Source organism: Ochotona curzoniae, unplaced genomic scaffold (genome assembly GCF_017591425.1).
Source record: "Ochotona curzoniae isolate NIBS_2020 unplaced genomic scaffold, NIBS_Ocur_1.0 contig_2699, whole genome shotgun sequence".
NCBI lineage: Eukaryota > Metazoa > Chordata > Mammalia > Lagomorpha > Ochotonidae > Ochotona > Ochotona curzoniae.
The window spans coordinates 2,385,860-2,400,287 of NW_024465561.1; the positions used below are offsets into that span (position 1 = coordinate 2,385,860).

Consider the following 14,428-nt stretch of genomic DNA (forward strand, 5'->3'; position numbering starts at 1 on the left):
AACACAGCCAGGCTGGCAGCAGGAGAACCTGGCTGGATCCCAGGGCATACTTAAGGCTGCTGCGGGCAAAGCTTGCCTCTGGGGCTGAGCAAGGTGAGCCCAGAGGGAGGTACCACACGTGCAGGAACAGAATGGGCTGGCGTGGCAGCAGCAGAACAGCTCCGGGGTTGGTGGGCGTGAAGAAGCATGCCCTTCTGCAACAGCTGCCAACAAGGTGCCGCTTTCACAGGGACACGGACCACCACCAGAACTGCATGTTCAAGGGTGAGGCTGGGGGCAGTGTCAGCACAGCCAGCCCTGTTTGATCACGGCCTGGCCTGGCTTCAGCTGCTGGCACTCACAGCACACAGTGTCCAACTGCAGGGGAGGTCTGGGCAACCCAGGAGGGTAATGCTGGATTCAATGTCAACTCCCTCTGGTAGCGGAGGAACAGGCAGTTTCATTCCAGAGACTTCCCATCTGTACAGAAGACCCCTGCCCTACCAAGAGCCAGCTGAAACTGCCCCTGCAGCCTTTTACTGTCCGGCTAAGTTTAGCCACACTACTCCCCAGGAAGAAAAACTGGACTAGACTAGGTTCCACACGGCCCTCAGCACAAAGCCCCAGCTCTTAATTGCACCGCACGCCTTAGCCCAGATATCCCACCCTTGAAAGCACTCCCCACACCCCAGCCAGCTCTGAACACAACACCACGCCCAGCCAGGAAGTCAGTAAATCAGTCATGTGACTTTGGACAAGTTTCTTCCCTCAATGAAGCCTCAGTTTCCTCTTGGGTCCACTTTCCTCCTATCTCCCCCCGTGATGCTCCAGGGCTACAGTGCCTACATGGTTTGAAGAGGCCCAGCTGAGCCTGTGCCTGGAAAGACCTGGAAAGGTCCCGGCCAGATGAGGAGTCCTGGCTCCCCCAGGCTTGCCTGGTTTCTGTAAGCTAGTTCTCTCAGGAGGAGCATTTCTGGGGCCAAAGTACATAACAGGAGGCCCAACCATGCAGGAAAAACCAGAGGAGGGAAAGACTACCTATGGCACTGGTCTCCCCTTTGCAAGTACCAGCCACCCCAGGGGACAACTGAATCATCAACTCACTCTTGGCACCCAAGCTGGTGACAGGGGAAGTGCCAACATCTGGCTGGAGGCCTGCTGCGAGACAGGCTTGTGCACACACACATTCCCTTCCTTCCTCCTTTTCTCTTCCCCTCCCTCTTTCACACCCAGAGATTTCTGGAACTCACTTTTGGACACAGGCTGGAACATGTCAGCCCGTTGGGTTGAGAGCCCCTTCCCAGATCTGGGTAACTTGGAGCCCTGCGTCCATCCTCCAGGTCAACCAGAACCCTGCTCCCAACAGCCAGAGCTCGGGCTCTCACCTCCCTTGGCCTGACCTACATGTCCCTCTGCCAGCAGACTGGCAGTCTCAGGGCACAGGGGACGTGGTGCAGCTCTGGATCCTGTCCCCTAACAAGCCAGCCCCAGCTATGGCTCAGCTCTGCTGTTGTGTGCCTGCTGGGGTCTGATCTCCAGGTAAAAAGCTGCCCAGGTCCTCCGGGCACAGATGCCAATCGAGTGTCAGTCTGCAGAGCTGGATTCGACCACTGGCTCCACCAACACAGAACAGCCAGGCAGGGTGTCCCTGCTGGGGTGTCCCAGAGGTATCTCCGGATGCTAAATGGCACCACTGCTCTGCTGTGGGACCATGTGAGACTAGGATTCAAAGAAGCCTCCATAAGAATGGGACAAAACGAGGCCAAAGGTTTTAACAGTCTTCACAAAGTGGGAGGCAGCTGGCTACCTGAAGCCAAACTACAGAAACTGCCCTGAGTAACTTCTGGGATGGCCTGTGCTGCCTATGCTGTGAGGGATCCTCACAGCTCTGTGACTGCAAACTGGTCCTCAGGGAGTCCTGTGACAAGTCAACCACCAGGTGCTGCTGCCGACAGCGCCCCGGGACCCACAGCTGGTGCTGCCGACAGCGCCCCGGGACCCACAGCTGGTGCTGCCTTCAGCACCCCAGGACCCAGAGCTTGTGCTGCACGTATGGCAAATTTCAGAGCAAGGCCACGGACAGCGTGCTCCATCTGCAACCAATATGTAATGATCCATTTGCCCACTCACGGATTCTTCAGGATCCTAACACAAGTCATAGGTGCCCATCAACAGTGTGGAAAATCAGGGAACCACCTCTGCTACCTGAGAAAGCCTCCAGGACCAATGTCAAGGGTGAGGAGCCCAGGCAGTTCATGGTGGAGAGCAGTATTCCAACACAGGGATCCTTCACCATTTGAAGGTCACTCAGCCTTTCAAGAACACTGAAAGCCACAGCTGATCTTCCCAACTCAAAAGTGCCCAGCTCCAAAAAAGTGATCCATCTGCCTGTCTGTGTGTGTGTGTAATTGACATAAAATAAACAAAATGTTCTATGCTCAATCCTAGCCTGATATTAACTGAAATGTCAGGAAAAAAATGCAGGACTCAGCTTTATACCTGTCAATCATAAAAACTTGCCGAGGAGCTGGGAACCACCGGTCCTAGAAAGGAGGTAACAGTCCCCAGCAGCCGCTGAGCACCAGGCCCTGTTAGCATGTGGGGGCACGGGGACCTCCACTCCACAGCAAGGACTGAGTCATGGGATGGAGTCGGCTGCCATGGGGCACAGTGAGAAAATGGCAGAGCGAGATTTAAGCCGCAGCCTGTCATGCTCAGAGACCCACACCTGCTCCATCCATCCTGTGGAAGGGCTCTCCCTAACGCTGCTCTGTGGAGCTGCTGAGGAGCCAGAGCAGAGGGCCTGCGTGCCCTCAGACTGGGTTCGACAGCACTGAGCAAGGGCCCAAGTTTTTAGGCACCCAGGAAGTCTCCCTCCCCTCTCCCAGGAATACGCCCGCCACCCACCAGTGAGTACCTGGTCTAGGATATAGTTGCGTTTCTTGCGGGCAGCGATCTGGATGAGGCGGTTGAGGCACTGGGTGGCCTGCTGGATCAGCACGTCCCAGCGGCCGGCGTAGTTCCGCTGCCGGCGCAGGCCCATCACCTGGGGGAGGGGAGGGGAGGGGTGAGTGCTCCTAGCCACAAGGCAGAACTGGGGGTGGGGGGAGCACATGGGAGGCAGGGTGCATGGTAAAGGGCTACAGCCAGTCTTACTCGCATCTTATCCATGATGGCATTGGTACCCAGGATGTTGTACTTCTTGGAAGGATTGGAGGCCGCGTGCTTGATGGCCCACGTGGTCTTGCCGGCAGCAGGGAGGCCCACCATCATCAGAATCTACAGCACAGGAGGGAGAGGGGTGCTGTATGGGGACATGGCCCCGCTCTGGTTGGAAGCAAGGCAGACCCTGAACCCCACAGCTGCATCCATGAAGAGGAAGCAACAACCATGTCACCCTCACAGTGCTGCTGTTGGGATTCAAGCAGTCAGGCTGCTCCAACTCTAGCCCAGGCCTGGCCGAGCGTGGGGTGAGCACTAAATCAAGAGCTGCTGTTGACAGCACTGACCTCTTGGGAGAGGCAGGAAAAGTGCCTTCTGACAGGGCAAAGCCCCAGGGAGACTGCACTCGGGGGCTGGCCCTCGGAGCTGGCACAAGTGCACCGACCCTGCGGTCGGGAGCATCAAGAGAGCAGCACGCACATGGAGGAGCCGCAGCTAGCACTGTGCCGGGAAAGAGCAAACGCTAGGGGCAACCAAATGTCAGTTTAGGAGGCCTTAAAACTGCTCTACAAAGAGGGGTGTTCCTGTGGTGAGCTAAGGTTCACATGGAAAAAGCAGGGATCCCCAAGGACTCATACCTGCTCACCTGTCCTCCAAGTGCCGAAAATGGGCACTCAGCACATCAAAACCACCAAAATTCCGCAAGTAAACTGCCTTGCAGGAGGTGGAATTCTGGGAACTGTGACTATTTTGGGGTAGTTCTTATGTTTCTAGAATAAACACCACTCACATACATGAGGAAATCGCACCAAGACCCCCAGGCTTGCACCCACCAGGAAGTGCCTGCTGGCCTTTCTACCGTGAGTGGTCTCCTTCCTAAGACTCAGTCAGGGGCATGACCTCAGCCCCACCAACGCCCCGGCCCCCGCTGGAGCAGCTGCTCACGAGGGCCCGCCACCCTCTCCAGGCTCAGCAGCAGGTGGCTGGGGAGGCGGCCACCAGACGTGCGCTCACCTCACACTCTGCCTTGCTCTTTGGTCCGACGGTGCCACGGATCCGCTCGCCGAGGGGAAGGTGCTGGATGAATGTGAATCCTGGGAGGACCGAACAGTAGGGTTCTGCCCTCTGCCCAAAGTTGAACTCCACGGCACAATTTTTCACCAGGACATGAGGGTAGAGGGCCTGACCCGCCAGGGCCTCCTTCTGGATTCGGAAGGCAATGCCCATCCACTTCCCATTTTTGGTGAAGGAAAGCTCCACATCATTTCCACACTCGAAGTCCTAGAACACAGGAGGCACATCTGTTGCCGACCCTGAGCTCAAGGCCCGGGGGCCGCAGGTGGGGGAGGGCTAAATCAGGGAGGGAATCCAGCTGCCTTGCAGACTGGCTGGCATCCTGCCCCCTCCGCATTCAGGCGACCTGTACAGCCCCCAGCAGGAGGCCAGAGAACGTGCAGCCCAACGTACTCCTGCCCAAACCTGGGAGCTGGTGGGTGAGAAGCAGTGGATTCTGAGAAGCTCCATGGAGGAGTCTCATGCCAGGACAAAGATGAGAAGAAAGGCCTCACCACTGGCAAGCACAGTCCATGAGGCTACGGACACGGGGAGCTGGGACAGGGCCTCTGAAGGCGATGCCCAACCCTACATACCCTTGCTTGTTCAACACACGTTACTGGAGGGCGCCCAGGGGTCAGTGGGGAACTGGCCAAGGATGCTCTTTCTCATAATACATAAGTGCCATGGTTCTCTGAGGAGGGGGCCTGTGTGGATACCCACCAAGCTTGGGAGCAGCAAAGCATTCCACAGTGTGCACGGAAGCCTGGTGTTGAGAAGACATGGGGCCAGACAGCCGAGACAAAGAGCACGGGGGGGAAGGCCAGGTGCAGATGGGGGAGCCCCCAAGGGCAGCCTCACCACCTCTCAGCTACCACGCTGCCTTGAGTGGCTGAAGCCTGGCGGTTAGTGCTCTGGAGCGTGGCCCTCACCAATGGTGCATTCCAAGAGAGAAAGGTAAAGCTTCCTACCATCTTAGGTAGAAAATGTTCTGAGTTCCCCAAGATTCAATCCCTATGACTGAAACCGGTGTACAAAGAGGGGTGTTCCTGTGGCGAGCTAATGCTCACATGGGAAAAGGCGGGATCCCCGAGGGCTCATACCCGCTCACCTGTCTTCCGTGTGCCAAAAACAGTTAGAAGAGGTGACACACCGTGAGCAAGCACACAACGCATGTGAGCCGTCAGTCACTAGCACGAGGCCAGGTGCTGGCGGCTGGGGCGGAGAGAGAGGGAGGACCAGGCTCCCCATTCAGCCAAGAGGGGCTAAGATACCTCTGGAGTTTGGACTTGAGACTAATGGAAAGCAGAGACCCATGACAGAAAGACAGACAGCAAGACAGAGACAGCAAGAGAGAGCGCAAGCTGGGGGCTGGCCAGGCTAATGTCGGACCAGGAACGCCACCCAGGTCTGTCTCATGGGCAACAGGGGCCCAAATAGTTGAGACATTCACCACACTTTCCCAGGTGCATTAGCAGGGGTTCCAAATGGAGTGGTCAAGACTTGAACGAGCACTCTGACACAGAATCTGGAACTCCCAAGCTGTGGCTTAACCCAGTGGGCCACAACAGCCGCACTCACCCATCACTTATGAACAAAGGAGTACCTGGTCAGAAAGACCACATCGGGGGGTACTGGTGCCAAGGGATAGCAGGTTAGGTCTCTGTCTGCCACGCCAGCATTCCATATGGGCACCAGTTGGAGTCTCAGTTGCTCCACTTCTGACCCAGCTTCCTGTTTACAGCCTGAGAACGCAGCAGAGGGTGGCCCAAAGCCTTGGGCCCCTGCACCCATGTGGGAGACCTGGAAGAAGCTCCTGGCTTCGGATCAGCCCAGCTCTGGGAGTTGCAGACATTTGGGGAGTGAACCAGTGGATGGGGGATCTACCCCCTACACCTATAATTCTACCTTTCAAATACATAAAATCTAAAAAAGGAAAAAAAGGGTCTGGGAAAGGCCCACACTCTTTTAAAAACTTTTTATTTATTATTTTTTTAAAGATTTATTTTATTTTTATTGGAAAGGCGGATATACAGAGAGGAGAGACAGAGAGGAAGATCTTCCGTCCGATGATTCACTCCCCAAGTGAGCGCAATGGCCAATGCTATGCCGATCCAAAGCCAGGAGCCTCTTCCAGGTCTCCCACGCGGGTGCAGGGTCCCAAAGCTTTGGGCCATCCTCTACTGCTTTCCGGGGCCGCAAGCAGAGAGCTGGATGGGAAGCGGGGTTGCCGGGATTAGAACTGGTGCCCATATGGGATCCCGGGCGTGCAAGCGAAGACCTTAACCACTGTGCCACCGTGCCGGGCCCAAAAACTTTTTAAAAGATTATTTATTTTTATTGGAAAGGCAGATTTACAGAGAGACAGAAAGATCTTTCATCCACTGGTTCACTCCCTACACAACCACAACAGCTGGAGCTGATGTGATCCAAAACCACAAACTAGCAGGGAGTTGAACCAGAAGTGAAGCAGCCAGGAAATGAACGGGTGCTCATATGGGACGCCAACACTTAAAGATGGAAGATTATCCTGTTGAGTCACTGTGCTAAGCCAAGGGGCCCACACTCTAAAGGAAGCGTAATCTGCTTTGCTACTGCGATGCCCTTCCTGCAGCCGATCCTAGAGCTCCGAGCAGCCCTGCTCTTCAGAGAGCGGAGGGCTATCCTGATACCCTCTCCACGGCCAGGCTGCGCTGTGTCCTGAGAACCCCAGATATGACAACAATCTACACCTTCTGGTTCTCTCAGGCCGCTCATTCCACTTCCCAGCACATCCCCTGGACTGGTGGTAGTCTTTCTTTAAAAAAAAAAAAAAAAGAAAAGAAAAAAGAAAAGAAAAGATTTATTTTTATTGGAAAGGCAGATTACAGAGAGGAGGAGAGACAGAGAGGAAGATTTTACGTCCAATGGTTCACTCCCCAAGTAGCCGCAATAACCGGTGCTGTGCCGATCCGAAGCCAGGAGCCAGGAGCTCTTCCAGGTCTCCCACACGGGTGCAGGGTCCCAAAGCCTCGAGCCGTCCTTGACTGCTTTCCCAGGCCACAAGCTGGGAACTGAATGGGAAGTGGAGCTGCCAGGATTAGAACCAGCGCCCATATGGGATCCCAGAGCATTCAAGGCAAAGACTTTAGCTGCTAGGCTATTGCACCGGGCCCTGGTGGCATTCTTTCAATGAAGGGAAATTGTACCTGGAACCTCAAAATCATGAAGAGATTGTCTCGCAGGAGCAAGACGAAAAGCCAAAGGCAGGCAGCACAGCAAAGCGGGCAGCCCTCTAGGCAGGGCTGGAAAAACATGTTAAAGAAACACATCTTATGGGGAGGGCAGCAGAGTAACATGCATGAAAGAAGCAAATGCAGGGAAAGCACTGTGGCACAGCAGCTAAAGGCACCTTGTGATGCCAGCAACCCATCACCTATAGGGCGGCACTCTGCATCCTGGCTGCTCCATGCTGACCCAGCTCCCTGCTAACGCATCTGGGAGGGCAGCAGAGGACGGCCAGGTGCTTACACCCTTGCCACCCGCATGGAAACCTGGACAAAGCACTTCCTTTCCCCCTTCTGGCCAACTCTGCCATTCAAAGAAATGAATAACAAGAGGAAAGCATGAGCGAAAGGAGAAAAGTCGTGGTCACATTTCCTGTATTTGGATCAAGCCATCATGAGTACCAGCAGCTCACACGCAGGGCAGGGCACAGGAGGACCGAGGACTTCACACTGTACACCTCTGTACACCCCGCATGGCGGTAAAGACCAGGCGAACTCATCAGTCAAAACCGCCTTTAAATCGAGCTAAATCTCTACTGGTTGTGTCAACAGCGAATGAGGGCTAAGATTTACAGCTAAGTGGGAAAAAACAACAAGGTCAGAAGCTTGTAGAGCATAAACACAGTTAATTTTTGTCTATTAAAAAAAAAAAGAAAGAAAGAAACCTCAGGAAATACACAGGAGAGCTAAGACACTGTCTCAGATGGAGCACAGGACAAGGACAGAATCGAAAGGTGAGTTAGAGGACAGACACCAGCATGACACCCGTGATAAACTTGGTGGCTGTGCGCTTCAGAAACACGGGCCGCATACTGAGGAATAAAGAACAGCCCTGGCCATTGTAAGCCACTTAGCAAAGTATGCGCCTGACTGAAGATCTTCATCCTCGCTCTCACTCTTTCAAATAAATAAAATTGTTACAAGAAGAAAAAAAAATACAACATAAGTAACCTACTCTCACACAGGTCAGAAATTATATCTATAATATACCAGTAAAAATTATACCGCAAATGCGGCCAATGTTATTAGAATCTTGATTAGGCCTGAGCATTCTTTACTCCTATGTATTCCTATAAAGTCTGAAATTATTTCAAAGCCAAAGGAGAAAAAAAAAAAAAGGAACCAAGTGAGCAGCGCACTCAGTGGTGGCGGAGGGAGACGGACCAACAGGCGCTTCCTCGGGGCTCCGGGCACACCGCTCCCCTCTCCGCATGCTCGGTGTGTGAGGAGCGCTCACTAGGCAGCCTCTACTCCAGCACTCACCATTCTAAATGCCTTTCACAGATGACCCTGGTTCCACACTCAAGTCTGAGGTCCCACTGCCCAGCTCTCCAGCAGCTTTGCCTCCGCTCTATTCCCACAGCAGGCAGCTGCACTGCAAGCAGCCTGGCTTAAGCAATGCCAACTTTGGAAGAAAGGGTCTGAAATAAGATGATGCCAATGTGGGGCAAGACCAATACCACTGCCTTCAAGAGCAGGTAGGCTGGGGCTGGTGCCATGGCTGTGTGGGTCAAGCTGCCAACTGTGACACTGGCATCATGCATGGGTACTGGCTCAAGTTCTGGCTGCTCCAATTTTCATCCAGCACCGTACTCATGCAGCTGGGAGAGCAGCACAAGATGGCTCAAGTGTTTGGGCTGCTGCATCAGGTGGGACACCCAGATAAAGCCCCCGACTCCTGCTGTCAGCCTGTCTGGGCCCTGGCCATCTGGGCCATTTGGAGGGTGAACCAGCAGATGGAAGATTTCTATGTCTCCCCTGACCCTGTAACTTCGCCTTTCAAATAAATTAAATCTCAAAATAAAAATAAAGAGTAGGCAGGCTACTTCCTAGTCAAAGAGATCAAATACTCCTGATTTAGCAAACTGACTGCTTTCTAGCAAAGCAGCAAGGCTGTGCCCACGGAGCTGCCAGACCACTTAAGGGTGCACGTGTTCCCGGCAGCCTTCACAAAGCCCAGAGGGAGAGGGCAGGCTTCCCTGCGGAAGGGGAGGCGTCCACGACAAAGCAGCATGGGGAGGAACAGGCACCAACACGGCGTTCCCGAGTGCGCACTCACCGCAAAGCAGCCAATCACATCGTTCTCTGCAAACTTGTCCCCGTAGTTTTCAAACCGACTGTTGGTGGACTTCTTCCCTGTGCCGCCATAGCCGTAGGAGAAAGGCTCTTCGCCTGGCACAAGAGACAAGCGGAAGCAGGTTAGGCCACACGGGTCCCAGCAGCTGCCTTGGTTGGTACATCTTTTTAAGACTTACTTATTTTGATTTGAAAGGCAGAGTTTGAGACAGAGGAAAGACAGAGAAAAAGATCTTCCATCCACTGGTTCACTCTCCAAATGGCCACATCAGTCAGAACTAGAACAGTATGAACTTAAGAGCCAGGAGCCTGGAGTTTCTCATGGGTCTCCCACATTGGTGCAAGGGACCAAGGACATGGGCCATTCCCCACTGCTTTCCCAGGAATATTAGCAGGGACTGGTACCAGTGCCCATATGGGAAGCCAGCACCACAGGCAGAGGCTTAAACTGCTACGCAATGGCATTACCTCGACACATATTTTTAAGAGAAAAAATGCCCTCCCTCCCTTTATTGCTAATTGTTTTTGGGACAACTGGTCAGAAGCTCTTTACTGTGCAGGACTCCAGAGAGTCCTGGGCTGAGGTGTCAGGTCTGCAAACGGAAGCTGAACACCACTGCTCTACCCAGAAAGGGCAAATCTAGAAAGCCAAGAGCAGAGGGGAACGGGGGAAGAGGAGGCTGTGTGCTGCACTACAACCCTGCACAGTGAGCCCCAACTCCCAACCAAGCCTGCCCACACCATGCCTCCAGCACAACCCCTATAGGACCAAGGGCATCCTGGCTGACCTCTCTGGGCAGGTTCCACCACCTGCCACTCACATCTCAAAGCCGAGACGAAGGAAAGCAGAGCCCCCGTGACCCTGACTACAGCACACCGTGCACACTTGAAATGAGCCAGCCCAGTACATGCTGCTAGACCTAAATATGCACTGTGAAGGATTACCCTAAACTAGCCCAATCATCAGACAATGGCGCCAGTGTCACAGAAAAGTTTGTCATTAATCTATATGAGTTACACAACTGAGACTTGTTCAATAACACACTTATAAAGCGGAAAACTTTGCAGTGGCCAAAACAAGCCATACTTGCTTAAAAATCAGGATACGCAACAGTAACAGTATTCAGTACATGACTTAGTTTCAACATGTACAAAGAAACTAAACAAACTTTCAGAGGCGTACAGATACAAACATTAACATTGTCATATTTCTAATAGGGTTAGGGGAGATTTTCAGTTTTCTTTCTGTAAGGTCTATCTTCACAGCCACAATGTCGATACGACCAGGGCAGAAGGTGTAAGGCTTCAGCGGCGGCCACCTCACCTCACCTTCAGTCACTGGGGGTGAGGCTCAAGGAGGGGTGGGGGCCTGTGAAAATTCAAAACCTTCGAATGGACAACTAGGACTGGCCCTGCTGGTGTCTGCTTCCTATTATTACAGGCTAGGCTCTGGACAGAAAATCCAAATGGAACTTAGCAGAACCGCAGATCGACCCTTAGCAAGGTTTGAAGGCAGGAGACAACTGATCAATTATAAAGGAAAACAATTTTTCAAGAAGTTAATTCAGATAATTCTTTGTAGAAAAGTTGTCCCATGACTGTGGTCCCTCCCGCGGACTCTCGTGTGCCTGAAGACCAGCAGGCAGCAGTGTGCACTAACCCCAGGGTGTCTCTGTTCAGAGTCCACTATTGGGAAGAGGCGTCTAGGAGGCCGGCAGGGCGATTGCTCGGCTCTGACTGCCCAGCAGACCTTCCCTTACCTAGCTGGGTGCTGCAGGAATCCAGGGACCAGCCGATGCGAACCACATGGGGGTCGGGCTCTGTGGATGGAAGGTGCTTGACGGAGATTTCCTCGTTGATCTGGGGAGAGAGGACAGGTGGACTGGGGGCTGTCCCTGCAGGCTGCAGGCCCTGGGGCCACACAGAGCAGAGGCCCTGGCAGACAGCGACAGCTCTAGTAGCTGGGAAAGAGCGAGTGGGCAGCTCCAGGAAGCCTCCCCCTCTGTGTCCTCCACAGGGGCGGGAAATGCAGGGCTGCAGAGTGTTTCCAACAGTTAGTTTTCAGCTGTAACATCTGCTGAGGGAGAAGAAACCGGTGCAGCCTCTCTGGAGGGCAAGCTGGCGGGAACTTCCAAGGTGTAAAAGAGGGCCCAGTGTGCTAACTCTAGTACCTCAACCTTCACCTTGCATGTGTAAGGATCTCATATGGGCACCAGTTTGTATCCCAGCTGTTTCACTTCCCATCCAGCTCCCTGCTTGTGGCCTGGGACAGCAAGGAAGATAACCCAAAGCCAGGGGACCCTGTATCCGTGTGGGAAACCTGGAAGAAGCTTCTGGCTCCTGGCTTCGGATTGGCTCAGCTCTGACCACTGTAGCCATTTGTGGAGTGAACCAGTGGGTAAGAGATCTTTTTCTAGGGCCCAGCGCAATAGCCTAGTGGCTAAAGTCCTTGCCTCGCATGTGCAGGGATCCGTATGGACACTGGTTCTAATCCTGGCTGCTCCATTTTCCATCCAGCTCCCTGCCTGGGGCCTCAGAAAGCAATCAAGGACAGCCCAAAGCATTGGGACCTGTACCCATGTGGGAGACCCAGAAGAAACTCCTGACTATGGATTGTTTCAGCTCCAACCGTTGCAGTCACTTGGAGAGTGAACCACTGGATGGAAGATCTTCCTCTGTCCTCTCTGTATATCTGACTGTCCAATAAAAATAAATCTTAAAAAAGTATAAATGCGGTGGGTCACAGGACGGGGCGTCTCACGCCTGGCTCCCAGATGACAGCCACCATGTGCATGTGGTGAGCTGTCCCCGGGCCAGTGCGCCATTTGGTGCCAGGCTTTGCCTGCTGGCCGCCCGGCCGGGGAGCTCTAGGGTTTTGATTCTTTGAATCGCTGCCTAGGTAGATCCAGGTTGAACCCACTATGCTTCTAGGACGTGAAGCAATCGTAAAGATCTCCAATGGCAGTAACTCTTCCTTTGAAAAACTTGTAATCACTGAACAATGCTGACCACCAAATACCGGTCATGCAAAAGCTATGGCTCAGGGCTTGTCCAGCAGAATCACACCCTGTTACCTGACTTGATGATGGATCAGGAGAAGGGTCACATTAAGCAGGGCCATTACATTACCTAGCACTAGAACCATAACCAGGGGCAGATTCTGTGTGGGATGTGTGGGCCAAATCCTGTGGAAATTCTAGCCCCACTGGTTAGTTCAAGAGATGGGGTAGTGATGGACTAAGCTAGGTGTGACCAAGGATGCTGCCATCAATCACAGGTAAAGGAACCGACAACAGTCTGGACTGGTCAGGGCAGCAGCACCCGAATGTGCATCCTGAATGGGGTGTGAGGTGAGCCAGGCTGCAACGTTTACCAGTTCATACAAGGCCAAATGGAAGGCCAAACTTTGCTGGAACCTGGCCTAAACCCAATGGCATGTATGAGAACTGGGTCTGGGAGTGGATCAAGTGGAGGAACTCGGGAAACTCCCTTGGCGAATCATAGCTCCTACTGGTGAACATGTGGTCCGGACCTGGGGGTTGGACAAGCTGGGCAAAGTAGCTCCAACAGCTGGCTAATGTGTCAGCTGGTAATGCAACAGGGTGGACCGGGCGAGACTGAGCAAACCTTAGCCCACAAGCGAAACTAGAGACCAGGAGGGAGCACAGGTCATGCCGAGCTAGGCTTTTGTACCTACTGGGATGCATGAGCCAGGAACACTAAGTCACAGTGTCTAAGGCAGAAGTCGGGACAGGTGAGGGGCTGAGCCAAGCTGAGTCAGAGCAACCAATGGCATGCGCGTGATCTATGGCTGGGAACAGGCCTGGTTGGGGAGCTAAGGGGACAACCCTAGCTGGATTGAGGTTCCCACCAAGGGGCGTGTGACCTGGAATAGGGGCTGCATTCTGAACAGGAAATGGCTGTAGTCTCCCTTGACACAAATGTGGACTGGGATTGGATGCACCAAGCTGGGCCAGACTCCAACACCATCTGCTGTCCTGGAGGACCAGGGTAGATGTGGGATGGACTAGGCAAGGTCTCAACCCCTACTGAGCCATGTGTGAGCCTTATGTGGGTATGGACGAGCCATGGCTGGGCAGAAACATCCAACAGCAAGAACCAGTTTGGGTTGAAAACCAGCCAGGAAAAGCCACTGTTCCTGCTAAGACAGCAGGTGAACTGAGTAGGGCTGGCTTATGGACCCACTGGTATGCGCAAAATCTGGCACTGGGAGACGCTCTGATGGAGGAGCCTGGGCAACTCCTCTGGCAGGACACAGACCCGGCAGGTAAGCACAAGAAACATGATAGGAAACAGCCCAGAACAGGCCATGGAAAGTTACCCACGGGCATATATTTGGCATAGATCGGAGGAAGACCAGGCTGAATCTATTCACATCATCCACTGGCAAATCCAGGCACCAGAACAGTGTGGGTCGAGCCGGGTTCAGTCGCAACAAAAACTAGGGCACAATACGGAATGCCAAGGTGAGGTTGCCTGTGCCAGAAGTGACCGCAGCACCGAATCAGCACACATGAGAACCAGGAAGGGAGGTTGCAGAGCCGGCAGGGGAATAAGGGGTGGTTCCTTTGCTGGACAGCTACTCCCGCTGGAGAGCATGAGCTGGGATGGGGGCAGACCAGACTAGGTAGGGTTACAACACCTGTGCACCTCATGTGGACTAGATCAGAGGAAAGCCGGGCTGGGCTGGTTATTCCTACTGGTGCTAGCATAAATTAGAGTGGGTGAGAAATGTTGGGGCTTAGCCACAGCATCAGCTGGCAGAAGCTGGCACTGGGGGCTAGTTCTGCCAAGTCAAACCACAGAACTACCTGGAGAGTGCCTAATCTGGGAGTGGGAGAGGCCTGGGAGGGAAATAGTGGGCTCCTCCC

The 14,428-nt window shown here is 53.6% G+C and overlaps 1 protein-coding gene across 3 annotated transcripts in view; it reads right to left on the bottom strand.

Annotated features, from left to right (window-relative positions):
* HNRNPUL1 (heterogeneous nuclear ribonucleoprotein U like 1) overlaps window positions 1–14,428 on the bottom strand; it is a 31,465-nt gene that overhangs the window by 7,351 nt on the left and 9,686 nt on the right. For all 3 annotated transcript variants that reach the window (XM_040976274.1, XM_040976273.1, XM_040976275.1), the window contains exons 6-10: window positions 11,297–11,396; window positions 9,520–9,632; window positions 4,156–4,422; window positions 3,136–3,258; window positions 2,897–3,025 (exon numbers count right to left, since the gene is read on the bottom strand). In XM_040976274.1, coding sequence (XP_040832208.1) covers window positions 2,897–3,025; window positions 3,136–3,258; window positions 4,156–4,422; window positions 9,520–9,632; window positions 11,297–11,396 — 732 coding nt within the window. The remainder of the gene's footprint in view (window positions 1–2,896; window positions 3,026–3,135; window positions 3,259–4,155; window positions 4,423–9,519; window positions 9,633–11,296; window positions 11,397–14,428) is intronic.